This window comes from Leucopleurus acutus (genome assembly GCF_964270905.1).
Source record: "Leucopleurus acutus genome assembly, chromosome: 9".
Lineage (NCBI taxonomy): Eukaryota > Metazoa > Chordata > Mammalia > Artiodactyla > Delphinidae > Leucopleurus > Leucopleurus acutus.
Window position 1 is genome coordinate 50,081,747 of NC_139144.1, and position 27,673 is coordinate 50,109,419.

General features: G+C 39.8%; 1 protein-coding gene across 15 annotated transcripts in view; it reads right to left on the reverse strand.

Moving 5' to 3' along the window:
• The window catches only part of DYNC1I1 (dynein cytoplasmic 1 intermediate chain 1), a 506,528-nt gene that overhangs the window by 337,059 nt on the left and 141,796 nt on the right, over nt 1-27,673 (reverse strand). For 4 of the 15 annotated variants that reach the window (XM_082846457.1, XM_082846458.1, XM_082846450.1 and 1 more), the window contains one exon: nt 21,689-21,725. In XM_082846457.1, the coding sequence (XP_082702583.1) occupies nt 21,689-21,725 (37 nt within the window). Of the gene's footprint in view, nt 1-424; nt 547-683; nt 776-2,911; nt 5,309-8,926; nt 21,726-25,667; nt 25,912-27,673 lie in introns of those variants that run through there. The other 11 variants (XM_082846464.1, XM_082846452.1, XM_082846461.1 and 8 more) reach the window with 10 other exon arrangements.

A 27,673-nucleotide genomic window follows, 5' to 3' on the forward strand; every position in this document is an offset into this window, starting at 1 on the left:
TAAGGCCAGGGCGATGCGGTAGTGGGAGTGGGGGAAGGAGAGGCACGCGGCCGCGAAGGTGTTTACTAAAACACATCCCCAAGCCACACTTTTTTTTGCAGCAGTGAGAGAAACTGGCACCTTCTTGCGTGTGTTTAATTAATGCCTTGCTGGAAGTATATTCGCTTCCTTCGACTTGGCGGATAGCAACAGCATCTAAGAGCTTTGCAGACAGCTTAAAATGTACTCAAACAGCATCCATTCCCCTCCCTCTGCAGCTCCCCCCTCCCTCGGGGGCCGTCAGCTGGTTGTCCTGAGGGGTGCGGATTTCACTGCCGCTAACCTTCTGCTCCCCAGGAGAAAACCGAGGCGGGGCGCACTGGGACGCCCCTCCCAGCCCACAAGGTGATGACACCACTACTCACTCTTTCTCATCTGCCCTCACCTCCTGGCTCAGCCGGGAGAGCCGCAGCAAGGGGCTGCCGCTGCCGGGGGAGGTGGGGGGGGGCGGGGTTTGGCCGCTTTCGGGCGCCGCGGAGCATGCAGGAGCCCGGGGAGGGGGCCGAGGCTAAGGTCCGGCTGCGGCTGCCGCGGCCGCAGTACTGCCCAGCGGCTCCAGAAGCCGACAACCCGGGGGCGGGAGGGTTGAGGAGGGGCGCGGAGGCGCTGGCCCAGGGAGCGCGACACCCCCCCCTCCCGTTTACCTGGACGCGGTCGGCGGCGGCGGCGGAACTGGGCTCGAGAGCGCGGCCACGGCTCCCCGGCGGCGGCGGCGGCGCTCGTGCGCTTCCCGAGGGCGGCGGTCCCGGCGCGCGCAGGATGTGCTGTCTCACGCTGCGCCGGCCGCTCGGCTCACGCTCCTCCGGGACCTACAGCACTTCCTCCCTCTCCGGAGCCTGACACTGACAGCTCCCTGCGAGCACCCAGTCTGCGGCTCGCCCCGCCCCCGGCCCACGCCCTCCACGCCCCGCGCTCCTCCCGCGGGAGGGCCCTCCGCACCCGGGATCGCGACGAGCGGGTAGCTCCGGCCCAGAGGCTGATGGCAGCAGCGGACCTGGGGAGGTCTATCCGTCTACCCCTGTGCCACCGGTAGGACTCGCCTAAGTGGCTGCAAACGGAAGAGCTTCAGTGTTGTGAGAGCTCCTGCAGACATGCCAACATGGAACAACTTTCACTCCCTGACAACTACTTTAGGTTATTTAAACAGAAATAGAGAAAGCGCAGATCCATCTGTTACGCACAAAGACTTATAGATTTAGCCTTAATTTTTCCCAGAGGAAAAAATATATATTCATCTTGTCTCCACAACATTGCTTCTTAAAGTCCTAGCTTTTTAAAATCTGGATAGCAAAATATCCTCCATATGCTAAGTGAAATAAGTCTGACAGAGAAACACAAAGACTGTGTGATATCACTTGTATATGGAATCTAAAAAATACGAGGAACTAGTGAATATAACAAAGGAGCAGACGCACAGATATAGAGAAGAAATTAGTGGTCAGTGGGGAGAGGGAAGGGGGAGGGGCGTTATAGGGGTAGGGGATTAAGAGGTACAAACTATCATGTATAAAATAAGCTGCAAGGATATATTGTACAACACAGGGAATATAGCCAATATTTTATAACTGTAAATGGAGTATAACTTTAAAAATTGTGAATCACTATATTGCACACCTGTAACATAATATTGTGTAACCAAGCAGAACCGAATGGGGCCTTCCCAGGGACAGACCCCTCCCCCATATCCTCTGTTTTAGCTCCTCTGTGAAGTGCCTAGGTAACAGTATCTGATGCACATTTCCTGAGTTGTTTTAGAGATGCTAAAACCCCCAGGTGGAAAACATTAACTAGTTAACTACTCAATGACCAAGAGCATGCAGCCCCCAGGCCTATTGGCGCCTAAGGACTACCTCAAAACCTAAGGTTAACCCCTGTGACACCGCCCTGTTATCTCACCATTAACCAATCAGAGAATTGTGCACGAGCTGATCAGGTACCCTGGGGCTCCCCTCCCTCACCTTGCCTTTAAAAATACTTTGCTGAAACCCATTGGGGATTTCAGGCTTTTTGAGCATTAGCTTTCCCAGACTCCTCGTATTGTGCCTTATAATAAACGCTGACCTTTCTTTCCTTCACCACAACCGGCTGTCAGTAGGTTGGCTTTACTCTGCGCGGGCAAGCAGACCCAAGTTTGGTTCAGAACGATTGTATACCAACTATACTTCAATTTTTTAAAAAAACACATATGAAGAAGAAAAAAAATTTTAATAAAAATCTGGGTAACCATTCTTGGACTCCCCCAAAGCTGCCATAACAGCCGAGTTTTAAGGCCCAGAAATGGATTGGGGGGATTCTAATTGATGCAGGTTTGGCACCATTTTTAGGTAAGCTTTTCATCATGTTTCTTAGATATCTGTGGGGTCACTGTACACATTAGAATGAAAGTAGAGAGCAAGGACTATATCTCATTCACTGCGGTATCCCCAATATCTACAACAGTGTTTGATGCATAAACGGGTGCTCAATAAATATTCATGAATTTATTTAATTGACAAGTACTACAGTATTTTCAAAATAAATATAGATCTGATTGTGAATACAATATCATACTTATCTATAAAATGGCCTTCCTTGTTCCAATTTTGCCTTGCTGACAAATTATTGCGAGCATAAGTATGGCTAAAAAAAGAGAGTTAAGATGTCTTTAGTTAGAAGGAATTCAAACTATTCCAGAAGAAAAATTCTATGAAACAAATACTTGCCACTGCCGTGTATTAGACACTTAACATATGTCAAACTCTACAGATATTTTCCTTTGAAATTTTTCAGTAACACTACGTAACAGATACAGTGCCGTGCCCACAGAAAAGGAATCTGGGTCTCAAAGAAGTTAACTACCTTGCCTGAACTCCACAGCTACTGAGTGATTCACCTGAGGTCAGAATCCGTGTCCACCTGACTTCACAGCTTACACATTCCCACTTGGTATTACTGTCTCTCCACTATGAGGGTTGATGAATGTCCACTACCTGCAAAGCATTGTGTTATGTTAGGAGTTTCAGATGGTCCAAAATTGAGGAGAATATAATCCCTTTTCACAAGTAAGGTTAAAATCCAGTTGAAGGTGGAAAAAGAGATAAAGACAACATATAATTAAAGACAAACCATAAGGAAATGGTCAAAGCCATACAATGTGTTAAGAGTACTCAAATAAGAGCCCATCTGGTATGAGTGGGGGAGATTGTAGGAAGAAATTAGAATTATGAATATGGATAATATTTGAAATGGGTAGGTAAGGTTTTTAACAGTAGAAATGAAGAAGGGAGAACATTTTCAGGCATAAAACTCCAAAGAAGAGAAAGCACTATGTATACTTAGTAAATGTTGAGTGAGCCAGCTTTTTGGAGCATAACAGACTCATAGGGGAGCAGATTTGGGCCTTAAGAGTTGCTGAAGAGCAGACAATGGAGTACCACAATTACAGATGTTTGAGCAGGAAATGACGCTTGAGGAGAGTCATCTGAGGGTATCTAAGTATAGGGGACTGGAACAAGCAAAGGCTGAAGAGACCAATTGGAAGTTCACTGTAAAAATCCAGGCCAGGATTAAGAAGGTCTAAATTTGTCAATCGTATTCATCACGAAGAGCTTGAAATACATGCTTGGCACAAATTAAACCCTCAGTAAAAAGCAGTTGTAACTATTTTTATTATGTACTCAGGCATAGTACAGATATTGGGTGTGGGACTGGAAATGAATAAGAAATAAATGGTCTCTATATTCCAGAGACTCAAAATCTAAAGAAAAGACACCACTGGCTTTAATACCAAGCAGACTAAGAAAAGCAGAACAATTAAAAACATTTGCCATGAGAGATCGAGAAGGAGAAAATGCATTTCACTTGGGAATTTTTGTTATCCGGAAGGTCTTGTTGAAGAGGTTCTGGGTGTTTGTGTTTAGTTAGATGCAAATTTTGACATATGGTGATATGCACTTGAGAATGAGGTTAGAAAACAGGCGCAAAAAGAGGTATAGACCTTATGTTTATTGATAGATCTTAATTTTTTAGAGCATTCTAGGTTTACAAAAAAATTGTGCAGAAAGTACAGAGAGTTCCAACATACCCCCGACAAATTATAAACTGGTCATTGCAACTAACCTGTTTCACTTCTTAATCTAGCTATTGCTTCAAAGTTTGAAAGAAGGTCTTCAAGAACAGATTAAATGGCTACCAAAGAACATAATGGGCAAATTCCTAACTTGCTGTAGCCATTAGGAGGTTGCTTTAGTGCCTCCAGAGAGACAGTGGTGTGGCTAAGCTCCCCAGTTCTGGAATTAGACTGTCTGGGTGTGAAGTTGTCTACCACTTACTGCTTTTATATATTTGTACATGTTACTAGACTCCTCGAAGACCCACGTCTCCTAGAAGGAAAAAAGGGGCAATGAGTTAATCCATGTGAAGCACTTGACACAGTCCCTAGCATGTAATTATAAATGCTCAATAAGTCTTAGCTATAGTTTGCCATAATTAATCTAGCCTGCATGAAAAGTACAAAAAGTACAGCTTTGTACCCTCTAAATTCAGTGTCCAATCTTGACATAACCAGACTTGAGGTCAGACCTCAGAGTCACTACTAGCCTTCAAGACAGATTCCTTTGCCTTTGTGCACCTGTCATTCATTAGTGCTGAATACAGGCAGGGTCCCTCAGCTGGCTCCTTTGTCTGACTTACTCTCCTAGGGCCCCACTTCACACAGGTTCCAACAGAACTTTTGTACACCAGATGCCCTCACATCTGCCAGAGAATCTCCTCTGGAAGTTATTCCTCAGTTAATTATATCTTGGTTGCAGGAGATAAACTGAAAATCCACCTCAGTGGTCCAAAGGCTCTAAAAATACAGAAAAGAAATGTGAGCCATCCGAATCAGCTATTAAAAATGAAGGGGTCCCAACAGAGAAAAAATGCTTGAAAATGTTCTCTAGTTAGGATGACATGTGCTCTACATCATGTTCAAAATAAAAACCTGTGAGGAAACTAAAGCACTGCCCAATGACATACACAGTTTTGTATGGGATATATACCAGGTAGGATATATTTTATGTATTTTTCTATTATATGACTGAAGTTGGTCTGTTTGTGCCAAATCAAAACAATAATAGATGTCCCGAAACAGGTGCATTATTAATGTTTGAAGATTTATTAGAAATTAAAGAGTGACTTATGGGGAAGTCAGTGATTCCAGTGTCTAAAGCAACTCCTGCTTTTTGTCTTCTGGACACTTTTCATCAAGGGACATTGCTTATGTTTTTATACAGTAGGTGCAAAAACCCTGCAATAAATAAATACACACACAAAATTTGCCTTCAGTTTTGGAAGAATGAATTCAGAGGTGTCTGCTGTATAGCTTTAGATTTCTCTAAATGCTTTTTGAATAACTTCCAAGTACAACACCAATTCTACTATAATTACCTGTATTTGTAATATAATTGTATTATAATCACCCATACTTCCACCTCCTTCACTTTTGCCACCATGTGTCTTTGCCCCTCCCCTTCCTCCTTACATTTCCTTCCATCAGCTTTTCTTTTGAGGACGATGCTAAGCCAAAATGCATACGTTTTTAACAATCAGTCATTAAATACAACCATGAAAATATCTATACAGAAAAAATAGAAATCTTTGGATCTTAAAAAAATTGTTTTAAGCACTTATATGTATGGAGGAAAATCCAATGATTATAAAACATAAATTATTTATGTCATTTTAAATTCACATTCCATCAGTGTCTAAATATAAATCTTTATTTTTTCCAGCTGTGAAATCAGTATCTGCATTCTTCATTGTGTTCTACCTCGTTACATGTTATTTCAAATTTCTATTTCTAGGAATCAAATAACCTACCTTGCCAAAAGAAATTAAACCACAATTTTGGTAAATTACATCTCTAGATTATTTCCTAGAAACATATTTTCATAGTTCTTGTAATTGCTCCTCGGAAAGATTGATCCTAATAGCTCTCCCAACGCTTTAAAAAAGTCATCTGTGTTTTTTAAAATAAATAATTACATATGTATAATAATTACAATGTATCAATATACATTGATACTATGTGCCTTTAACCAGAAAGTCTGAGCATTTTTTTACCGGTGCTTCATTATTTGTTATTTCTCATGTGCTAACTCTGAATATCAGGACCATTTGAGAAGTGAAATCTAAATATTTTATGTATTTTAGAATACAAATTTTGTATATTACGTTTCTCACTCCTCTTCCTTCATATGCTTACTTCATTATAGAGTTATACTTTAAGAGGGATTATAAAACACACCTTATAAAATACAATTTTCTAGTATTAAAGGCATGTATAAATCAGATTACATTGAAGTCAAGAACATAGGCTCTGGAGTCAGGCATACCTGGGTTAAGACTAGTGCCTATGATTCACTAGCTGTGTGATTCTGTGCAAATTGCTTAAACCCTTTAAGCCTCAACGTCTTTACCTGTAAAACGGGCATAATAGGGCCCAACTCTTAAGATTTTAATAAGAACTGAATGAGATGATGCTTATAAAGAACTTGGTATAGTGATCAGCACCAAGTAAACACTAAATTAATGTTAGACATTGTTATTATTATGTGGATGCGCATAGAAAAAAGACTGAATGGTTACACAAAAAAATGTTAACAGTGGCTATTTTAGATGATAAGATTATGGACTTTTTTTCTTTGGAATTTATCCTTACTTTCTAAATACTCTATAATGAATATGCATTATGTGTTCCAACAAGCCTGTTAGATACCAGGGATAGGCCAGTAACAGCATTCAGTCACTTAAAAGAATAGAGGTTTATATTATAACCTTCTTCCTTTTGAAATTCCCTAAAGGTACTTGAAATCTTATCATCTGGCAGTGGGTATGATATACAATTTAGACATTAGAAACAATAAGCTGTGGATACATGAAGTGCTAAAAAAGGAGTCAGGATAAGGATGGAGCGAGGATGGATAGAGATGACTGTGCCCTCTCACTTCCTGGATAAATACCTACCATCACACACTGCTCTTCCTGCACACCACTTCTGGCACATACCACTTAGGTGGTTATTGTGACGCTCTGGTTCCATTGAGATGCAATGAGCCATGAAGGAATCCTTCCCAAGGGATCTTACAATGATATGCTACAGTCTTCTCCAGAACTGAAAATGTACACTGCCCTTGTCTATCCTCCAGGAAGGTGTCCCACATGGTAGGGATGACAGGATAGAGCCATGTGGCCATTGGGTGCCCTTGTGACCTCCAGGTCCTTGCTCTCCTACATTTGCTAAGTATTCAGATTAAATTCTTTGTAGAGGGTATGTTGGAGGAGGTCACTGAGAAGACATGACTGCCTGTTGACACAAAAGCTGAAGCGAGGGAATCAGGCAATGGTAGGTTCCTCACCCAGTCCCTTGTCCTTGGAATGCATATTCTGCTCACTGTTCCCACAGTGGGAGCCATTTCAAGGACACAGCCTTGAGAGAGCAATGTATTGTTGAGGTCATCTGGACTGAATATGTGACTGAATCCAGTTAAGGGCTCTATAACAGCTTTTAAGATTCTGCCTGGTAGATGTGGAGATCTACTCATCTTGTGGCCGCCAGGACAAATGCCATATGTAAGTTCCCTTGCTTATTAAAACTGCCACCTGCCAATCTGGAGTGGCCTCTGTCTTCAGTCTCTCCTTGCGCTCTGTGTTTGAGGACCAGTTTGGAAACAAAAGGATAATACAATTCACATTATTGGCCAGACTATTTCTAAAAATATGGCCTAACTGTAAAATATGGGAAGGTAGTGAAAGAGATCATCTTCCACTTAATAAGTTTTTAGCATGAAAACCAATTAACACATTAGAAAGCCCTTAATGTTTTAATATTCTCCTATAAGAACACGATCTTAAGGTTCACGTGGAGCATTTCTTTGCCTCTTGGTTGTATCTACCATATTTTGAAAGATTTTCAAATTGATAGTTTGAAGCGAACTCGTTATTGTTGCAAATACACATGTATGTGTATTCAAATATTGAGTAACAGTCTGAGGTTGATAAAGGATGATTCATAAATATTTTAAAAAGTTAGCTGTATGTCCATTTGTCATTGAGCCTTGGGGTCATCTTTTTGCTTTGCTTTTCTTACTTTGCATGAAACTATTTAACAACAGTAATGAATACATTTTTTCATAGTATTTTGAAAATTAGACTTCAACTTTTAATCTTTTGTTAGTGAAATTATATTTAACGGTCTCTTTTTAAAATATCTTTTCTTGTTAAGGTTTTCTTACCATATTGACTAAAAGTGATAGAAGATAAAATATCATAAGCTGCCTAAAGCTATAGTATGTCTTTCATTACTTTGACATTCTTAATATTATATCATCATTTTTAAGTCAAACTTTCCCCCTCACCAAAGGCTCAGGTTGATGGAGATAAATTGCTGAACTGTTCAAATAGTTTCATAACATTCTAACTTGTCAAATAGGAGTAAGGTCATACAAGAGCATGCTAAATGGGATGATTAGCCATTGTTAATAAGAGTCTGAAAATCTTTCTATTTTTCTTTACAGTCAAAGAACTACAAATATAGATAACTATGTGTATTTTGAGAAAACTCTTTTGAAACATTTCAGGTCAACAAATAGGCATCCAAGTAATTTTCAACAAAGCCAACAAGTAATATATTTCATGTTTCATTTCTATAGTGGAGTGTAAAAAAAGAGAGACAGAAGATTTCCCAGAAAAGTTGGAAATTTGACAGAAGTTCCAAAGAATCATAAATAAAGAAAACAAAAGAAAAAAAAATAGAGACAGGGAGTCAGTAAACTTTGAGATTAGCTCTTGTGTAAGATAAAGTACACAGTCACTTATTATTTCAAACACTTTTGTACATTGGATAGATGTTAATTGGCTTACTAACAGTTTTTAAATGTTCCCATCTCCTTTGGGAAGCTTATGGTTTGCTTTTATTTTCAAACATCAAGATTCATCATTAAACATTTTCTAATGGAATCCCAGGAATTTTACCCATCTGTGAAGAAATAACTTGGAGTTGACACATTCACGAAAATAAAAGTGTCCTGTTCAAGAATTTACTAGATACATAGCCTCAGTGGCCCTTTGAATTTCACAGTTCTTTAGGTTTCCTTTTTTTTTTTTTCCTGTGTGAAATCCTACATAGACGTCTCATACCACAATGCCTAAGGTCAGAATCAGAACCAACATTTTGAGCCATTTTCTCCAAATCAGATATAGATTTTTTTTTCTACAAATATTCTATCAGGCATCATTTATGGATGAACATTATTTAAGGCAGGAAAAAAATTGGGGAAATCAGTATTTTAACCACTATTCATAAATTGCCACCTATTCTTTAAAGCTTTGGCTATCCTGTAAATGAGCATGCTACTTGTGGCAGAAGGGAGAAAGGGAGACCACTTTCATTGGTTGAAACATAATCATCAAAGCAATAGCAGTGTATTTTATGCTTTAGGGATATGATACATTCATAAACCTCAAGTGTTGGAGAAATGAGGCGGTGTTGAAAGAGCAAAAAGGCAGTCAGGCTTGGCTTTAATAAATCACAATTTTGCGCCTCTTGTCACTATGTGCTGTTCTATTATGGCAACTGACATTCAACAAATATTTTCCAAGCACCTACTATGCGCTAGGCTCTTTCCCATGTGTTAGATTTCATCATCATCATTCCCAGACTCAGTGCGGTTAAGTAACTCGTTCAAGCTCTCACAGCACGTAAAGACTAAAGCCAGGACCCTAAATCAGGATGTTTGATATAAGAACCCAAGTGCTTCACTTGCAATATAGCCTCCGTGTATCTTACTTTGGGGTTTTATCAGGGCTGCTATGACTGGATTTTGCACGCAGACTCCTTAAAATTAGAATTTGGGCCAGGGTGCCTAATCATATAAATATTCACTTGACCTTGGACAAGTTACTTACGTTCTCTGTGCCTCAGTTTCTTCGTTTGTCAAATAAGGATATTAACAGTGCCTACTTCACTGGGCAGCCCTGAGAATTAAATGAGTTAGCATGTATGAAGCATTAGAAAAACGTCGCATACATAGTGAGCTTTATTATTAAATCTTCTGAACATTTATGATTTCGAATTATGTTCTTAGAATTGTGTTCTTATAGAGTTTCATGTCTACACGGATATTTGGTTTTTGTCTTGTCTTGCTTGGCTTTAATTCTCTATTTCTGATGTTGGGAGATAGTGAATAAGACAAAACAGTAGCAGCTGTTGAGCTGTTAGTGTTAAAGGAAGAAAGCTGCACAAAAAGGCGATGGGAAAACATAATTACTTCAAGAGATACCAAAAGGAAGGGGAAAAAAAAGAATAATATCCCATGTCAGAAGGAGCGTTCCTCAAAACGACCCTAGAGTAACACACACACATGCATGCATGTCCTGATAATCGTCTCTATAGAAATCAAAACTTGGGGAGTTGGTGGTACAAATCACATTAAATCCAAGACAGTAAATATGAGGGGTCGGGTAAAATGAGCAGAATATGATAATACACTCTCATCCTCAGAGGCCTCCCCTGCACTCATTCCCAGCCATTTCCTCCCTGCCACCTGCTCCTGTCCCTGAGGCAGCCTGTTAGGGGCGGTGCTTAGCGGGGTCTCTGACCTCCCACTACCACATCTATATGCCGCCTGCAGTCACCCTCCCTCACCCGTCTAACTCCACCCCTTGCTGCACACTGGCCCTTTGAAGGTTTTAATGAGGCACCGATGCTGAAGTTTGTTATTCTTACCAATGGTGGTGATCAAAATCATGGGACGTACTCTGAATCCTAAACATGGTCAGCTTTGCAAACAATGTTTATGGACTCTTTTGTAGCACTGAGTGTTAAGGAAGAAAAACATACCAATCCTATCTGCAAATTGCATGAGACTGGTTATGAATGATTAACCATTGCAAAGACAATGGAGAACGTGCTCAGACTCTCTAGAGGCAGTGGAAATTAACCATTAAAATCGGCCTCTTAGCAGAGGGCTACTTTTAACTTCACTCTACGTTCATTTTTTCAGTTTTTATTTTTTCATTTGTGTGATGAGCTTTGACCTTTTTATGGAAAGTTTTGATCATTCTCTTTAAATTCCTAACTATGGGGGCCTTTCCTTTCCACGTGAGAGTGTGTGTGTTTATGTGCACCTCCCCCACATGTACATGCCCTTGGTAGGGGCAGGTAGAAAGATAATGACACTCTGATACGTATTATTGAGCAAATTTTTGAGATCTTGGTTAGGTCACTTCCTCACTGAAGGCAGTATATTTCTTTTAACGCTTTCAGAGCCAGTTTATATAATTTTTAAAAATATGAAGATAGTTGATTTATAATGTTGTGTTAGTTTCTGGTACATAGCAAAGTGATTCAGTTTTTTATATATATATATATATATATATATATATATATATATATATATATTCTTTTCCAGATTCTTTTCCACCATAGGTTATTACAAGATATTGAATACAGTCCCCTGTACTATACAGTAGGACCTTGTTGTTTCTCTATTTTATATATAGTAATGTGTATCTGTTAATCCCAAGCTTCTAATTTAATCCTGCCCAGGTTATATAATTTGATGGTTCTATGATCTGATAAGAGCTGTTCTCAAGATTCATAGAGGTGCTAAGCACCTCTACTCAGTTTCTGAGTATAAAAAAATTTCAATGTCTTTGTTAAACTGAAAAAAATATATAGTCAATCATTTAGGTTACTAATTTACAAATAAAAAATCAGAGGAAAGTAAAATTCCCACCTGTCAAGTCACTCTACTTGGTGACTGTGTTATAAGCTTGGTCAAAGGCTGAGGCAGTAGAACCAAATGGTTCCAAAATACTGTGGTTTAAAGACAATGGAGGTATATTAATCTCACATTATATCTGTAGAGTGAGCACTCCAGGCTGGGGGGCTCTAGGTAGCTCTGGTCAAGGTGCTTACTCAGAGACTTGAGTTCCTTGCACCCTGTTGCTTTGTCAGAGCAGGTCTTCATCAGCAGAGTGGAAGCTGAGTCACAGGTGAGGGACCTATAGCTTGCAGGAAGTGAGAAAGTGACGTGCAAGTCCACTGTCTTAGGCTCAGATGTTGAAACAGCACAGGTCATATCTATACACACTTCACTGGCAAGAATTCAGTCACATGACCTCACCTAGCTAAAAGAGCAGCTAGAAAAAGTAGTCTCTAGTAGGGCCCACGGGAGGCCAGCCACAACTCTATTGTATAGAAAAGAGAGATTAGAGTTTGGGGGACAATCAGCTGTCTATGTCACATCCCCTTAGTTTCTAAAGCTAGAGTTTGGTAAATTTCTAGATATTATGAACCATATTTTTAAATATTCAAAAATAGAATCAAATAACTGTTTTGGAAAAAATAATAATACCAAGTGTAAGATGTAGGATGACAGGAGCTGTATAAACAGACAATCTCATATACTCTGAAGGGTAAAAGCATGTTTTGTATCTTCTGTTGGATATCTGGCAATTATTCCAATACAACTTCCTTAATAGTGGAAGTAGAAGTGACACAGTCAGTTATTAAACAGCTGTGCTGCTTGGTTGTCAAACACACACATAGACTGAAAAGAAATATTCTGTATTTCACATTAACGCTGTATCTTCCAACACCATATGAATCCAGAGGAGTACAGGAATTTGGAAGTGGCTCCTTTACTCTCTTCTATTTGTCCTCACAGCTACTTAGTATATTTATGATCTTTTATCTAGGCTGACAGGGCTATCCCATATGCCCGAGCCTTAATAATCCTTGGGGAAAACATCTCCCTTTCTATCCTCCTTCAGTCAGTGATTTGTAATTTTTACCTTTTTGACCCCTTTTTCCCAGAATCTGGTTCCTTTAGCAAAGCAGACTGTCAATCATTCGGGTTCATCCAGATCCACTCTGGATGAGGTGAGGCTGAGTGAAGTACCGCAAATGGAGTACGTGTGAAAAATCAATCAGTTTATACTGCCATATTGACCTCATCTTAGCATAACTCTTTTTTTTTTTAATTAAATTTATTTTATTTTAGCGTAACTCTTGTTCATGGTTTTGCTTTTAAAAAAGTTTCCTTCTTCTTCCTCTGCGTTAGGTCTGACTCAAGGGTTAGAAATAGGTGAAGGAAGAGGGTGCAGAGTGACCTCCAGAGGCACACCCAGTTTATCCTAGGTCAGATTAGGTCTCGCTAGATTTCTTTCTACTCCTTACAGGGAGCTGTCCTTTGTCCTCTGCTTCAGAATCTGAACCACCAACCCATCTCCAACAGTGCCCCACCTTTTTCTTTGTGCTTTTCTGCATCACACTGATTAGGTCCAACAAGTCTAAATTTCAGCAGCTTGAAATTTAGATCCATGGAAGAGGCCTGGCCTCCTCTCCTTGCTGGGGTGATAGTTATACCATCCTTACCCAAGGTTGAGCGTTCATGGTCCCCACATCACTCTCACCTTGCTCCTTGATACCATTCCTCTTCTAACTTCTCCTCACAGAGGTGAGAGGGGCTCCTCTTTGGCCTCACCGAGAGTGTATCAATTCTGTTGTGGATGTTGGTGTCAGTGTCCTGAAGCCAGGTATTTTCCCTCTCTATCAACTCCCACAGGGGTAAGAAGCTTCTACATAACAGACTGCACTTCAACCTTTACTTGTTAACATGGATTCTAATTAGTTTACTATTAGGGCTCTCTCCTAGCAGTCAGGTATGCCCACCTGAAATCTTGGCACTTTTCCTGGATGACCAGGTATTTGATTTTCAGTGTTATATAGTCCTACAGCAACCTCTTAGCCTCTTGGGGTTTTCTCTTCATTTAGTTATATACGAGAGTGAAATTATTATTTTGTTCCCTTGTCATAAACAGAGTTTAAAGGAAAGCTGGTGCAACTTTAAGAAATTGAAAAGGAAACTAGAGAAATAGCTTCTTAGTAGCATTGTTTTCATGAACTAGGAAATATATTTATGACTTTGTCTTTTTTTTTTTTTCTGGATGAAGAGTTACTGTAGTTTTTTGGTCTTTGAGACTCTTTGGAATGATAAAGGCTAAGCGTGACCCTGGGGTACAACCTTGGATATGTTGTCTGCTTTCCAGTGTTGCTGGAAGCCTGCTCGTGATCTGAGCCAAGGTCTTTAACTTTCCTGTCAAATCTGTGAGCTACATAACAGAATTGTAATGTATATATTCCTTTTTTCTTCAGTTTAGCCAGAGTTCAGAGGTACAATCACCATGCATTTCCTAAGTACCCTGAGGTGATACTACTGAGAAAGTACCAGTGCTTTCCACAGCCCATTCACAAGGCATTCCAATACCTTCTAAAAACCCTCATTAGTGTTAATTTCTGCCATTCCCAGAGTAGGCTTCTGGCCTTTAGAGAAGATTTACCGTTTCCCCACTTGAAGACTCCACTACTTTCTGTCACCTTGAATCTGTTTGCTGGGCTCTTGGCCAGACTTCCTCTCTCATTTGGGATGACTGTCAAAGTTTTAGGTTACTGAATTCACGGCTGCTGATAGATACTACAATCTTCAGGATGCAAGTCTTTCCCATCCCAAATGGCAATGGAGAGAGTATCAGAGATTTGAGCCCAGCAGTGGAATGGGGCATCTACATTTCTGGTTTTCAACTTTGACCAATCATAAGACCAAAAAGTTCAGTTTCTTGAGCTGCTATCCATTGCTGTCTATTCATGCCCAATTTGGCACTCATAAGGACATTCACAGCGGTTTGATATACATCTATACTATAAAAGGTATCGCAATTCATATAAATCTTAAAAGTTGACTGCCGTATACTTCTTCACATCTAAGAATTTTAATTTATGAGGAGGTAGCAGATATAATTGTCAGGCTGGATCAACCTAGCTAATTCTTTGGTTTTTTCTATTTGAAGGTACTGCTGTTATGAGACCACTTCAAGACTTCTAAATTGGCATTGATGTGAAATATTGTTAGGGTTGAGAAAATTCAATATGTAACACAAATGCTCAGAATGGCTGCTCTCAGACCTCTTCCCACCTCTCTTGCTGAAGGATCCAGAGGCTCTCAATATTCTGAACTCAGAAATCTTCCCTGGCTCTGGGCTTATCCGCAGTTGAGAAACAGTGGGTTCCTCATATGTCACAAAGTTGCAGCAGCAACTTTATCAAGATCAGTTCCAACCCTGCTCCTCCAAAGTCCTTCTGAGGACATCAGAAGTTTCACATAGTTTCTATCCCCTTCTGCTGATGAAAGGTTGCTGGGCCTTGGAAATACCTGAGTCACTCTCAAGACTGGAAAATTCTACCAGACATGATTTCTCTCTTCTCATTATTCTCTGAATTCATGAGTATCTGACAGTAAACTTATATAAAACCAAAGATCCCAGCCAGCCAGTCTGTTAAATAAAGTACAGTTTATTGGTTAAGCTTTTGTTCAGTTCACGATATCTACCAAATCCTAATTTCTCCAGAGTTCATGCAAACCGTGATGATTAACTCTAAAGATTTCAAGACATGATTTTTCTATCTTTAATTAAGAATTTAAAGATACGATATCTTAAATCATTTATCTCAGGATGATTTTTCTAAAACGAATTTCCTATTGTGTTGCCCTGTTTTAAGTTCCTATACTGTACGTTTTCTCTTAGAGTACAGGTTTAACTTTAATAATTTCCTGTATTCTTTGGGTCCCAAGGAATTACCAAGGACAAAAACATCTAAACTAATGTCGAAGGTCCTTTACAGATTCCCCGCCTCTACGTACCTTCTATTTGACTATAAGCACTAGTACACAGAACAGGTTCTGAGATTATGCTAACAACCAAAATAGGCTAACACTGAATGACATGTGTCTCAGCCTGGCTTTACTAGAAAGCAGAGCCTGAGAAAAAGGCTTATGTGCCAATACCTTATTGGAGAGTATGCCCCAGGGGGCAAGAATGAGAGACAATGGTAATAAAGCAGGAAGAACCAGAAAAAGAGATGCATCATTGAGTTGGCTCTCCCCTATGTGTGACTGGTTGCTCAATCCCGTGGGATCACCTAAAATATTAAATTTATTTTAATCTGATTCAATTTAAATGTTAAATTCCTAGAGAATTTATCCTCTAGCCACAATGATACTAAATTAAAAATCAAAACAAAAACTGGAAACAACTCAGATATCCTTCAATGGGTGAATGGTAAACAAACTATAGTACACCCATGCATTGAACTACTACTTAGCAATGAAAAGAAACAAACCAGGGACTTCCCTGGTGGTGCAGTGGTTAAAGAATCCGCCTGCCAATGCAGGGGACACAGGTTTGATCCCTGGTCCGGGAAGATCCCACATGCCGTGGAGCAACTAAGCCTGTGCACCACAACTACTGAGCCCACGCTCTAGAGTCTGTGAGCCACAACTACTGAGCCTGCGTGACACAACTACTGAAGCCCGCGTGCCTAGAGCCCATGCTCTGCAACAAGAAAAGCCACCGCAATGAGAAGCCCGTGCACCGCAACGAAGAGTAGCGCCTACTCACAGCAACTAGAGAAAGCCCACATGCAGCAACGAAGGCCCCACGCAGCCAAAAATAAATTAATTAAATTTTTTAAAAAAGGAACAAACCATTGACACACAATGACTTGGATAAATCACTAGATAATTATGCTAAGTGAAAAAACAATTCCAAATTTTATAGACTGTATTATTCCATTGATATAACATTCTTGAAATGACAAAATTGTAGAAATGGAGAACAGATTAGTGGCTGCCAGGAGATAAGGAGTCTGTGGGTGAGAGAGGGAAGTGGGTATGGCTGTAAGAGAGCAACATGAGGTATCCTTGTGGCAATGGAAATGTTCTGAGATTTGACTGTGACAATGTCAATATTTTGGCTCTTTTATAAGATATTACTATTGAAGGATAAAGTGTACATTGGATTTCTCTGTGTTTCTTACAACTTCATATGAATCTACATTGATCTCAAAATTAAAAACTCAATTTAAAGACATGACCAAAAAAAAGGCCTCTCCACAATTCATATGATTATCATTATTCCACTACCATTCAAGTGCTAAAACCAAAGTATCATCCCCCAAATCTTACTTTCCACCTGTAACTAACTCCATTAAATCACAGATGAGAACCTTAGCAATTAAAATGCCACTGGCTGCCAGAGGTTATCACCATGCCACATGGTGGCATACTGGTTCCCCAATATACAGAGTCTGAGACAAAGCTTAAATGCCAATACTTACTGGGGAGTGAGATCCAGGAAGCAGAGGTGAGAGATAGCAAGAGCAAAGCAGGTAAAGATAGAGAGCTAACACAAAGATGGATTATCAAGTTGGCCACCACAATGTGTGACTGGTTACATGGCAGTCAGAATTCTAAAGATGTTCCTCTAAACACCCACCCTCTGATTATTCAGCCAAACACTAACCTAGGTACCACTGTGAAAGGACTTTGCAGATGTAATTAAGACCAATCAGTTGCTTTAAAATAGGGAGATTATTTTGGATTATCCAGGTGGGCCCAATCTAATCACACATGCCCATAGGAGCAGAGAACTTTCCCTGGCTGGAGATGGACAGGAAGAGGTTAAAGAGGTGGTGAAAGGTCAAATCAGGGAGATTCCAAGTGTGAGAAGGGTTCAACGTGCTGTTACTGTTTCTGAGATGTAGGGGCCCCTATGCAAAGACTGGAGAGAGGCCACAGGAGGTAAGAGAATCCTTCAGCTGACAGACAGCAAGGAAACGGGAACCTCAGTCCTGCAACCACCAGGAACTGGATTCTTCCAGCAACTTGGATGAGTTTACATTCAGATTCTCTCCAGAACATACAGAAAGGAGTCTAAACTAGCTGATACCTTGATTTTGGTCTTGTGGAGCCCAGGAAAGAGAAACCCACCAAGCCAAACTGGACTTGTGACCTACAGAACTCTCAAGACAAAAAAATTGTGTTGTTTTAAGTCATTCAGTTTGTGGCAATTTGTTTCAACAGCAATAGAAAATGAATATAGTTTGCTGCCTAAAACGCAACTCAGGACTATCTGCCTAGGGAAAGAAAGAAACACTTATCCACTGACTCCCATCTCATAATAGTGAAGGTCACTTATGAGTTATACATGCATGAAGGTCCAGCAGTTTCCCACCACCTTCCTGCAGCACAGCATCAATAAAAAGCCCTTGAACAGGAAATGGTTAAGTATGAAGGGCAGGCCTGAGGCAAGGTGCTGCCAGGCTGCATATGTAAAAAGTGGCCAGTATCAAAGTTGTTCTCATGCTCACTCCATAAAAATGAAGACCAAAGGGGAGAAAGAGGAACAGCTTTCTTTTTCTGGGTGCCAAGTTTATAATATATCCAGCTGTGATTCTAATATACCCAAAAGCACTATATATGCTAGCAGCAGTCCCTCTTAGGTGGCATAAGGCAGGTTGGTGGGGTCAAGAAGGCAAAGGTTCAAGGTGCTTGAAGGGTCATTGTTATGGACTGAATGTGTCACTCCAAAATTCATATGTTGAAATCTTAACCTTCAACATGATGGTATGAGGAGGTGGGGCCTTTGGCAAGTGATTAGGTTATGAGGGTGGAGTCTTCATGAGTGGAAGTAGTGCCCTTCAAAAGAGACCTCAGGAAGCTCTGTCACTCCTTCCACCACGAGAGGACATGGCAAGAAGAAGGCTGTCTGTGAACAAGGAAGCCAGCTCTCACCAGACACCGAATTTGTCGGCACCGTGTTTTTGACTTTTTAGCCTCTAGAACTGTGAGAAATAAATCTTTACTGTTTAAACCATCAGTCTATGGTATTTTTGTTTTAGTAGCCTGAACGGACTATGACAGTCATCAAAATAGATCCCAGAGTAATTAAGGTAGATAGTGGGACATGGATGAAGAGAAACCTGAGCCAAAGAGCGACACCGTTTGGGCCCTAGCATGGAGTAGAAGACAGGGATGTTGTGAAGGTGGTGTCCTTACTGAGGTTGGCTGCTGGTGCCTGGCGTGCATTGTACAGCAGCGTCCATACCCTTTTTGAAGCACTGTGAGGTCAGGCAGACTTCCCTGGGCCCTCTGACGCATTTTGTTTCTTGATCTTCTGCTTTGAATCCCAAAAGAAAGGTTCTTACTTGCACCTCTTCTTTGACACAAATGTGCACATCTATGTCCATACAATGGGCTAGGTCCTGAGACCTGGAAATCCCCAGCCTAGAGGAACATCATCTTTGGAAGGTAGATTGTCCTCTCCTGTGTGGTGGGGGGAGATACTTCATTGCTTCTCCTTTCCAGCCTTACCCTCATTTGTAGACTCAATGGGCTCCAACCCCCAAGTATTATGAACCTCCTTTTTCTTCTATTTACTATCCTAGGTCCATCATTTACTGGCTGGGAAATCATGGGTCAATCATCTGACCTTTCCTTGCTTCTGTTTCTTCATTTACAAAATGATGATAAAAACATAATTTATAGGGCTGTGGTTTGGCTTAAATGGGTTAATATAAGTAAAGTGTTGAGAACAGTGCCAGACCTAGAGTGTCTGCTATAATGACAACAACAATAATAACAACAATATTGCTATTATTAGATGGCAAAAGATCAACTCAACCTAAAATATAGAGAATTTATTAAATAAACTATAATAGAGCCATAAAATGGAATATCATGTAGTTTTTAAAAAATTAACAATATTTATAAGATATATTAATCAGGAGAAGTTAGAGAAAAGCTTGTATAATACAGTGTAAAACAATATGGCAAAGTAATATATACTTACATTTGCTTGCATATGTGTAAAATTGCTTGGGGAAGATACACAAGAAGCTAATAGTAGTAGTTTTTCTGTTTGGGTCATAAAACCTTGGCAGATGGGTGACAGTGGTAGAAGAGAGATTTTTCAGTGTACATTTTTATACTTTTCAATTTAAGAACCATGTAAATGTATTATCTAGTCAAAAATACAGGCAATGCCTTAAGAATGAAAATATAAAAGAGAGAACTCAACTAATTCATTGGAGCTGGGGAACTCTAACCTATGTGTGAGAGTCGTGATCCTGAAATCTAGACTGCATAAAGGGCATGATCAGTCTTTTTTCTTCAAGAATTTGTGATCAGTTGCACGACTGAGAGATGAATTCTGAAAGCTCAAAAGACCTATCTGGTGGCAAGGGTGACACCTGCAGGACAGACTGAGAATTTGTCGAATTATTTATCTTTGCTGGGCAGAACATTACACCTGGGGCATGGCTTAAGGCGGCTGATCATGGATTTCTCATCGGAATTGCTAGACAAAGAAGTTTGCATAAGTACCAATGGAAATACTGCAAACAAAAGCATTTTTATATAGGGAATCTAGGAAAGTCACTTCCCACTCACTAGCTGTGTCTTTCAGCAAAGCCATTTAACAGCCTCAGAGACGTGGTTCCTTCAGGTGTAAAATACGGAGAATGAGGCCTATTTTTAAGAGTTGTATGGATTTGAAATAGGTATGTAAAGTTCATTGTTCAGCTCCTGGCACATTCTAAGTGTTCAGTAACTAGTATCTACTGGTATTGTTAATAGCCACTGTCCACTGGACTGATTCCTTCAGCCAAACACCCAGCTTGCTGCAAATCAGCCCCTTCACTACCTTCCAAATGAATCCAGTCACACTAAATACAACAAGAGTTTTGAGGTTATACTGCAGAGCCACAAACCAGATCACCTGGGCAGTGATAAGGATCCCATCCAGGGCCTTTCTCCCTGTAGCACTTGGCCTCTGGAACTCCTGTGTCCTTGCTCCAAGACTTCCCCTGACACAGCAACTCCCAGTCTTTGCCTCCTTCTCTCCCTTCTTACTTATGCAGATCAATGTATCTCTCCTACTTTACACTTCTGTCAAATAAAAAGCCAATTTGGGGCTTCCCTGGTGGCGCAGTGGTTGAGAGTCCACCTGCCGATGCAGGGGACACGTGTTCGTGCCCCAGTCCGGGAAGATCCCACATGCTGCAGAGCAGCTGGGCCCGTGAGCCATGGCCGCTGAGCCTGCGTATCCGGAGCCTGTGCTCCGCAATGGGAGAGGCCACAACAGTGAGAGGCCCGCGTACAGCAAAAAGACTACTGCAACAGTGAGAGGGAGACTTTGCAATAGGGAGAACAGAGCTCCTGACCCTAAGATCTATAAGCATCTCAGTGGTCAGGGAGAAAGATGTGTTTGTTTTATGGGGAGGCATAAACAAGGCCAGAAAGGACAGGAACTAAGGGAGTAGATGAGCAGGTGGCATGATCAGACAGTTAAGCAGGTGATGTCGTTAAGGAGGAATTATTCCACATTCCAGTGCGCAACCCCTGGGGTCAAATTTCAGGGCTCTGGGGAAGGACAGAAGTCTAACTAAAGTTTGGTTGAGGTAAGTTAGTGGGCATTTTGTTCAAATTGTTCAGTGGGAACAAACAGTTCAGCAAATCTTTTATGACAAAGAATGGGAATTTCGAGGGTTTGTGTCTGGCTTTGTCCTAAGTAAACAAGGCGGTGGTGGGGGTTCATCTTATTTAAGTCATATGGGGAAGGGTGTTCTTTGCAGTAAGTCTTCTCCCAGAACACGAGAGGATGAGAGGATTTCTTAATCTGCAGTTTTCCGGGAGCACAGAGATCAGGTAAAGGGCAATGTTATCATTTCCAAACTAGCAAGTCACATCTCACCTCCACTGCTGGCAATTTGGGGTCATTTACTCACCATTCTCTGTCTCTGTTTCTTCACCCAACTGTATTTTCTAGGAAAAATGTAAATTATTAAATATCTATATCTGTACCTCCCTTTCTCTGACAGCAAGAGAAATTTATCTATAAATCATAGAAAGTCGCATACATCACACACATTACCCTGAATACTTCAGGATGCCTTTCCTAAGAAGAACATTCTTCCATATAACCACAGTAACACTAGTCCACCTAAAAATTAACATCAATTTTATAATATCTTCTAGTATCCTGTCCACATTCTCATTTTCCTAATTGTCTTCCAAATACTTTTATTACTCCCCCACCCAGACCTCTTGAAACAATATCCAACCTAGGTTCACAGGTAACGTTGTATTTAATGTCATTTTAGTTTCCTTGAACTTTGCGACTCAAAGCGTGATCCATGAGTCAGTATTATCAACATCACCTGGAAAGGAGTTTGAAATGCAAACTATCAGGCCCTGCCCAGACCTAATCAGAAGCAGCTTTTGAACCAGATCCCCAGGTGATTCAAATGTGCCTTAAGAATTGAGAAGCACTGCTCTCGAACAGTGTTTCCACTTTCTCCCCATGATACTGAATTTTTGAAAAGTCTAGATCAGTTGTTTGTTTTTTTCATTACCACTTTTATAGTCACTTATCTGAATATAAATTCACTTATATCCATTCTAGAAGGTTTGGAAAATGGTGGTTTTGTTTTCTACTTCATACTTTTCTGTGTCTGAGTGTGCTTTAGTATCTTAAAAGCATCTTTTTCCTTTTTCTCCTTTCTTTGGATCATGTAAGCAATAAATGAATGAATTTTATGGTAAAACTTTACATGATTTAGACATCTACAAAGAAAAGTCTACATCCTCCTTTATATTTCCTATCAGTTTTATTCCCCTCCTCAGATGTAGCTACTATCAACTGATTTATATTTATCTGTATCATTCAGGGTTCAGTCATGGGAGCAGAACCATGATGCACATTTTGGAAAGAAGACATTTATTGCAGGAATTAGACCTTACAAAAATGCTGGAAGTGAGGAAGTGAAAGTCTGGAAGAGGAGTCAGAGATCAGGTGCCTGGAGCAGGGATGGGGAAGCCAAGCCCTGGAGCTTGTAGGGAAAGCTGTGAAGCCAGCCAGACATGTGCAACCCGCAGTGTGGGCTCAGGAGGGGACTATGGGAGGCTATTCCCTCTCTGTAACTCCTTCCCTGTGGATCCGTAGCCAAGCATCTTCTGAACAGCTCAGAGCTGCTATTAGACATCAGGGCCAGAGATCAGGAATACCAGATGGACAAGGAGCTTTGACCCACAGTTCATCAACACATCTGACCACGGTGACCTTCTCAGAGTAATGGCTGCTGTTCTGCTTTTGCCTCCCAAATCTTATATAAGCTCCCTTATGGACAACTATAACCTGGGTGGGAAAAGAAGGCATAATCCAGTCCAGCATTCTACCCACCCTCTTTAAATAAGTATATATGCATACTCATTCTTTGTAGAAATGGAATCACATGGTACATATTGTTTGCCACTTTCACTTGTCACTTCAGTCTTTCGAGGTCTGTCAGTACATATTGCACAGTACACCAAACCACTTCTTTTTAGTTTTTGCAACCCCTTGAGGCAGCTTTTTTTAAAACCACTGGTGGCATCCCTTAGTGGTTCATGGAATTAACTAGTATGTCAAAGCACCATTAAAAAGTATGGGATAGAACAGAAAATATAAAAGTGCATCTCCCTCTGTAAAGATAACTACTGCTTTGTGAAACATTCGTTTCAGTTAAATACGTGTGTGTGCTGTGGGCACAGCCTGAAATATATAGCCTTCTGTGGGTAACAGTGGTTTAAAAAAACATTGCCTTGGGATTTTGCTTTTCTTTCTTTTTTTCCTCTTCCACCACCTCTCCATTTTTTTGTTTGATTATTTATTTTGACTAATAACCTTAGTTTGGAAAAAATAGGGTGATATCTGGGGCTAAGGGTTTTTGAATAATTTTTCACCTTAAAAAATTATGCTATGGTTATAAATAACATCTTATCTATTGCCAGTACAAAGTTGCTAGCAAGCATTAGAAGAAGATGCCTCTTCAGTAACATGAATGAGAAAAGATTGATATGGTCAGAAAATCAAATGATGTTGCCTCAAAAGTGTAAAAAACCTTCAGTTTGTGAACTTCCGCAACCAACAGTAAAACATATGCTCATTTGTTTGGTAACAGAGACCTCTAGAGAGCTCATATTAGAACTGCAGCAAAAGCTTTTTTAAAAATTATTTATTTTTTATTTTAAGAGCTGACTTTGGTTGATATCATAGATTTTAGGAACACAAAAAGAATTTAGAGATCATTTAATTCCATATACTTGGATGCTCCTAAGACTTATTACTTACCTTTTATATGCCAAGCACTTTTATAAATAATATCTAATTCGGTTTTCACAATTCTGTGAGGTAAATATTACCACTTTCAATTTGTTTTTTTAAATTTATCTTTAAGTTTATTTTTAATTTAATTTTTATTTTATTCTTATTGAGGTATGATTGACAAATAAAACTTGTATATATTTAGATTGTACATTGTGATTTTTTTTTTTTACAGTGTATTGAAGTATAGTTGCCAAAGTTGTGGCACTTTCATTTCATGAATGAAGAAACAAAAGACTCAGGAAGTAAAGTGACATGTCTAAAAGCAGAAAGCTAGAAAGTGGCAGGGCCAAATCTAGAATTCAGGATTCTGGATTTTCAGGCCAGCAGTTTTTCTAATATACTACAATATCAAAATAGTATATACTTTTTAAGTGAAGAGGACTTAGCATTTAGTTCATTTTCTTCATTTCTAAATGGAATGAAAGAGACACAAAAAGAAGAGCAAATTGTCTGGGGTTACATAGCTAGTAAAGAGCAGAGCCAAGGTTAGTATAAGTGAAACAGCTGGAGATTGAAGAGCAGGAGACAGGCGTGCTAACCTGGTTTTCAATCTCCAGCTGTTTCACTTATACTACACGGACAAAATACATCCTACTTAATAATGTGGAAAGACCCATTTCTAGCAAAATGGCAGAATGGTTTAAAAAAAATCACTTATTAGAAATTATTTAGGGAGGGTAAATATATCCATATGCACTCAAGTGAAATTAATTTTCTATAAATATGATTTTTTTCGTATGTAAAAGAAAATATATCTCAGAAACTGAAATGACAGAATAAAATAAGTGATTAAAGTGATGATATTGATGTGCATTGTTGATCAGTAATTTATTTGTTAAAATATACAAGTGCTTTTTACAATGTAAATTTGCCATTCAGCTTGAACACATACTATGGGCAAAAGTCAATGTACATGACTGGGAATGAAACTGAGAGAGGTGTGATTTTTGTCTCCCTGGACTTGCAGTCTTTGAGAGATATTTTTTTAAAAGTGCTCAAATAGCATTTAACTAATTGCAATTTTTGTAAATGCTATGAAGTAAAAGTGTAGGATACTATAGTTCTATTTTTAAAAAATCACTTCTTAGGAAAAAACTCTAGATAAAATATTAAAAAATAAATATTTAGTTCAGGAGAGTTAATTTCCTGAAGTTGAAAGCTGAAAAATTTTAAGTGAAGGCAGGAAAGTATCAGAAAATTTCAGAGAGCAAAAAGGAGTGGAGAGGGTAATTAATCAAAGAGGTGAGGAATTCAGAGGCTCCAGCCTGCTCAAAGGGCACCTCAGAATTACGGTGACCTCCAGCTTTCTGGCTGGTGGTCTCACAGGACATCAGAGCAGGAAGCAAACCTTCAGGACTCCCGAAGATGGAAATTCAGACAGGACCCCCACTGCATTAAGCTGGGACCCCAATGGGTAAATCCTCAGTTGGAAGGGTGAATTGAAAAATCAAAGTCACTCCACAGATGAAAATAATGAAATAGTTTGCCTTTTTCAAACTTGGGGCTGGGTTGGGGGACGGGAGGAATGCCTCTCAAGGGAATTTTGTGTGTGTGCTTACTTTTGTGGTACGCGGGCCTCTCGCTGTTGTGGCCTCTCCCGTTGCGGAGCACAGGCTCCGGACGCGCAGGCTCAGCAGCCATGGCTCACGGGCCCAGCCGCTCCGCGGCATGTGGGATCTTCCCGGACCGGGGTGCGAACCCGTGTCCCCTGCATCGGCAGGCGGACTCTCAACCACTGCGCCACCAGGGAAGCCCCTGTGTGTGTACTTTTTTTTAAAAGTCAGGTTTATGGAGGCTTAATTTCTGTGAAGTAAAATTCACTGTTTTTAGTATGTAGTCCTATGAACTTTGATAAATGCCTACAATCTTGTAAGCACCACCTTAATGAAGATGGAGAACACCTCCATCACCCCCCAAATTCCCTTGTGTCACTTTCTAGTCCAACCTCCTCCCCTACCTCCAGCCTATGCCACCACTGATTTTTCTGTCCCCACAGTTTTGTCTTTTCATGAATGTCATGTAAATGGAATCATGGAGTATTGTAGTTTTTGAGTTAGCTTCTTTCACTTAGCCTAACGCCTTAGAAGTACATCCACATCATTTTTTCAGGAGTTTGTTCATTTTCAACGGCATCCTGCTGCATGGATGTAACATGGTTTGAGTGTGCAGTCACAACTGAAGGGTATTTGGGTTGCTTCCAGTTTTTGGTGATTATAAATAAATATTATAAACATTCATGATTAAGTTTTGTGTGAACATAGGGGTAGGACTGTTGGATTATGTGATAAGGATGTTAAACCTTATAAGAAACCATTAAAATGTTTTCCAGAGTGGTTATGGCATTTTGCATTCTCACGACCAATGATGAGAGTTCAAGTTGTTGTGCCTCCTCCTCAACACTTGACACAGTCATTTATCAAACGTTAGCCATTCTGATGTGCATGTGGTGATATCTCATTGTGCTTTTAATGAGTACTTCCCTCATGACTAATGATGTTGAACATCTTTTCATGTACCTTTTTCCCATCTGTGTATCTTTATGGATATGTATGTTCAAATCTTTTTACCATTTTTGATTGGGGAGTTGGTTCAATTATTACTGAGTTTTGAGAGTTATAATTATATATTCCTTTGCAGTTAAACTTTTATTTTGAGGTAATTGTAGATTCACATGCAGCTGTAAAAAGTTATAGAGCTCCTATGTGTCCTTTACTTAATTCCTCCCGATTAGAACATCTTGCAAAATGTTACTATATAATACAGTAGAGTAACCAAGACATTGACACTGATACACTCAAAATACAGAACATTTCCATCAACAAAAGGACCCCTTATATTGCCCTTTTATACCCACACTCACTTCCTCCTGCCTGCACCCCTTCCCTATTAGCCCCTTTTAACAGCTAATCTCTTCTTCTTTTCTAAAATTTTGTCATTTCAAGAATGTTATATAAATGGAATTACACATTATGTAAACTTTTGGGATTAAGTTTTTTTCACTTAGCATAATTTCCGGGAGATTTATCCAAATTGTTCTGTGTATTAGCAGTGCTACTTTTGTTTCATTTTCTCTATTGTTTTTCTGTTTCCAATTTTACTGATTTCTGCTCTTATCTTTATTATTTACCTTTCTCTGCTTCTTTATTTTTCTCTTTACTTCTGAGTTATTGAGGTGAGCTTAAATTTGATTTAAGTTTTTTCTTTTCTGATTTCTAATGTATGCATTTAGTGCTATAAATGAGGTTTGTCTGATGAGCCAGGACATTTGTATATCTTCCGTGTGCATTTAAAAAGAATGTGTATCTTCTTTTGTTGTTTGGATTGTTCCTTAAATGTCCACTAGATCTTGTTGGTTGATGGTGTTGTTGAGTTCTATATCTTGCTGATTTTCTGTCTAGTTGTTCTATCAATTGTTGAGAGAAGTGTGTAACAGTCTTCAGCTATAATTGTGGGTTTGTCTAGTTCTCCTCTGAGTTCTTTCAGGTTTTGTTTCACATAATTTTCAGCTCTGTTGTTTGGTGCCTACCCATTTAGGATTACTATCTCTTTTCAGTGGATTGGCCCT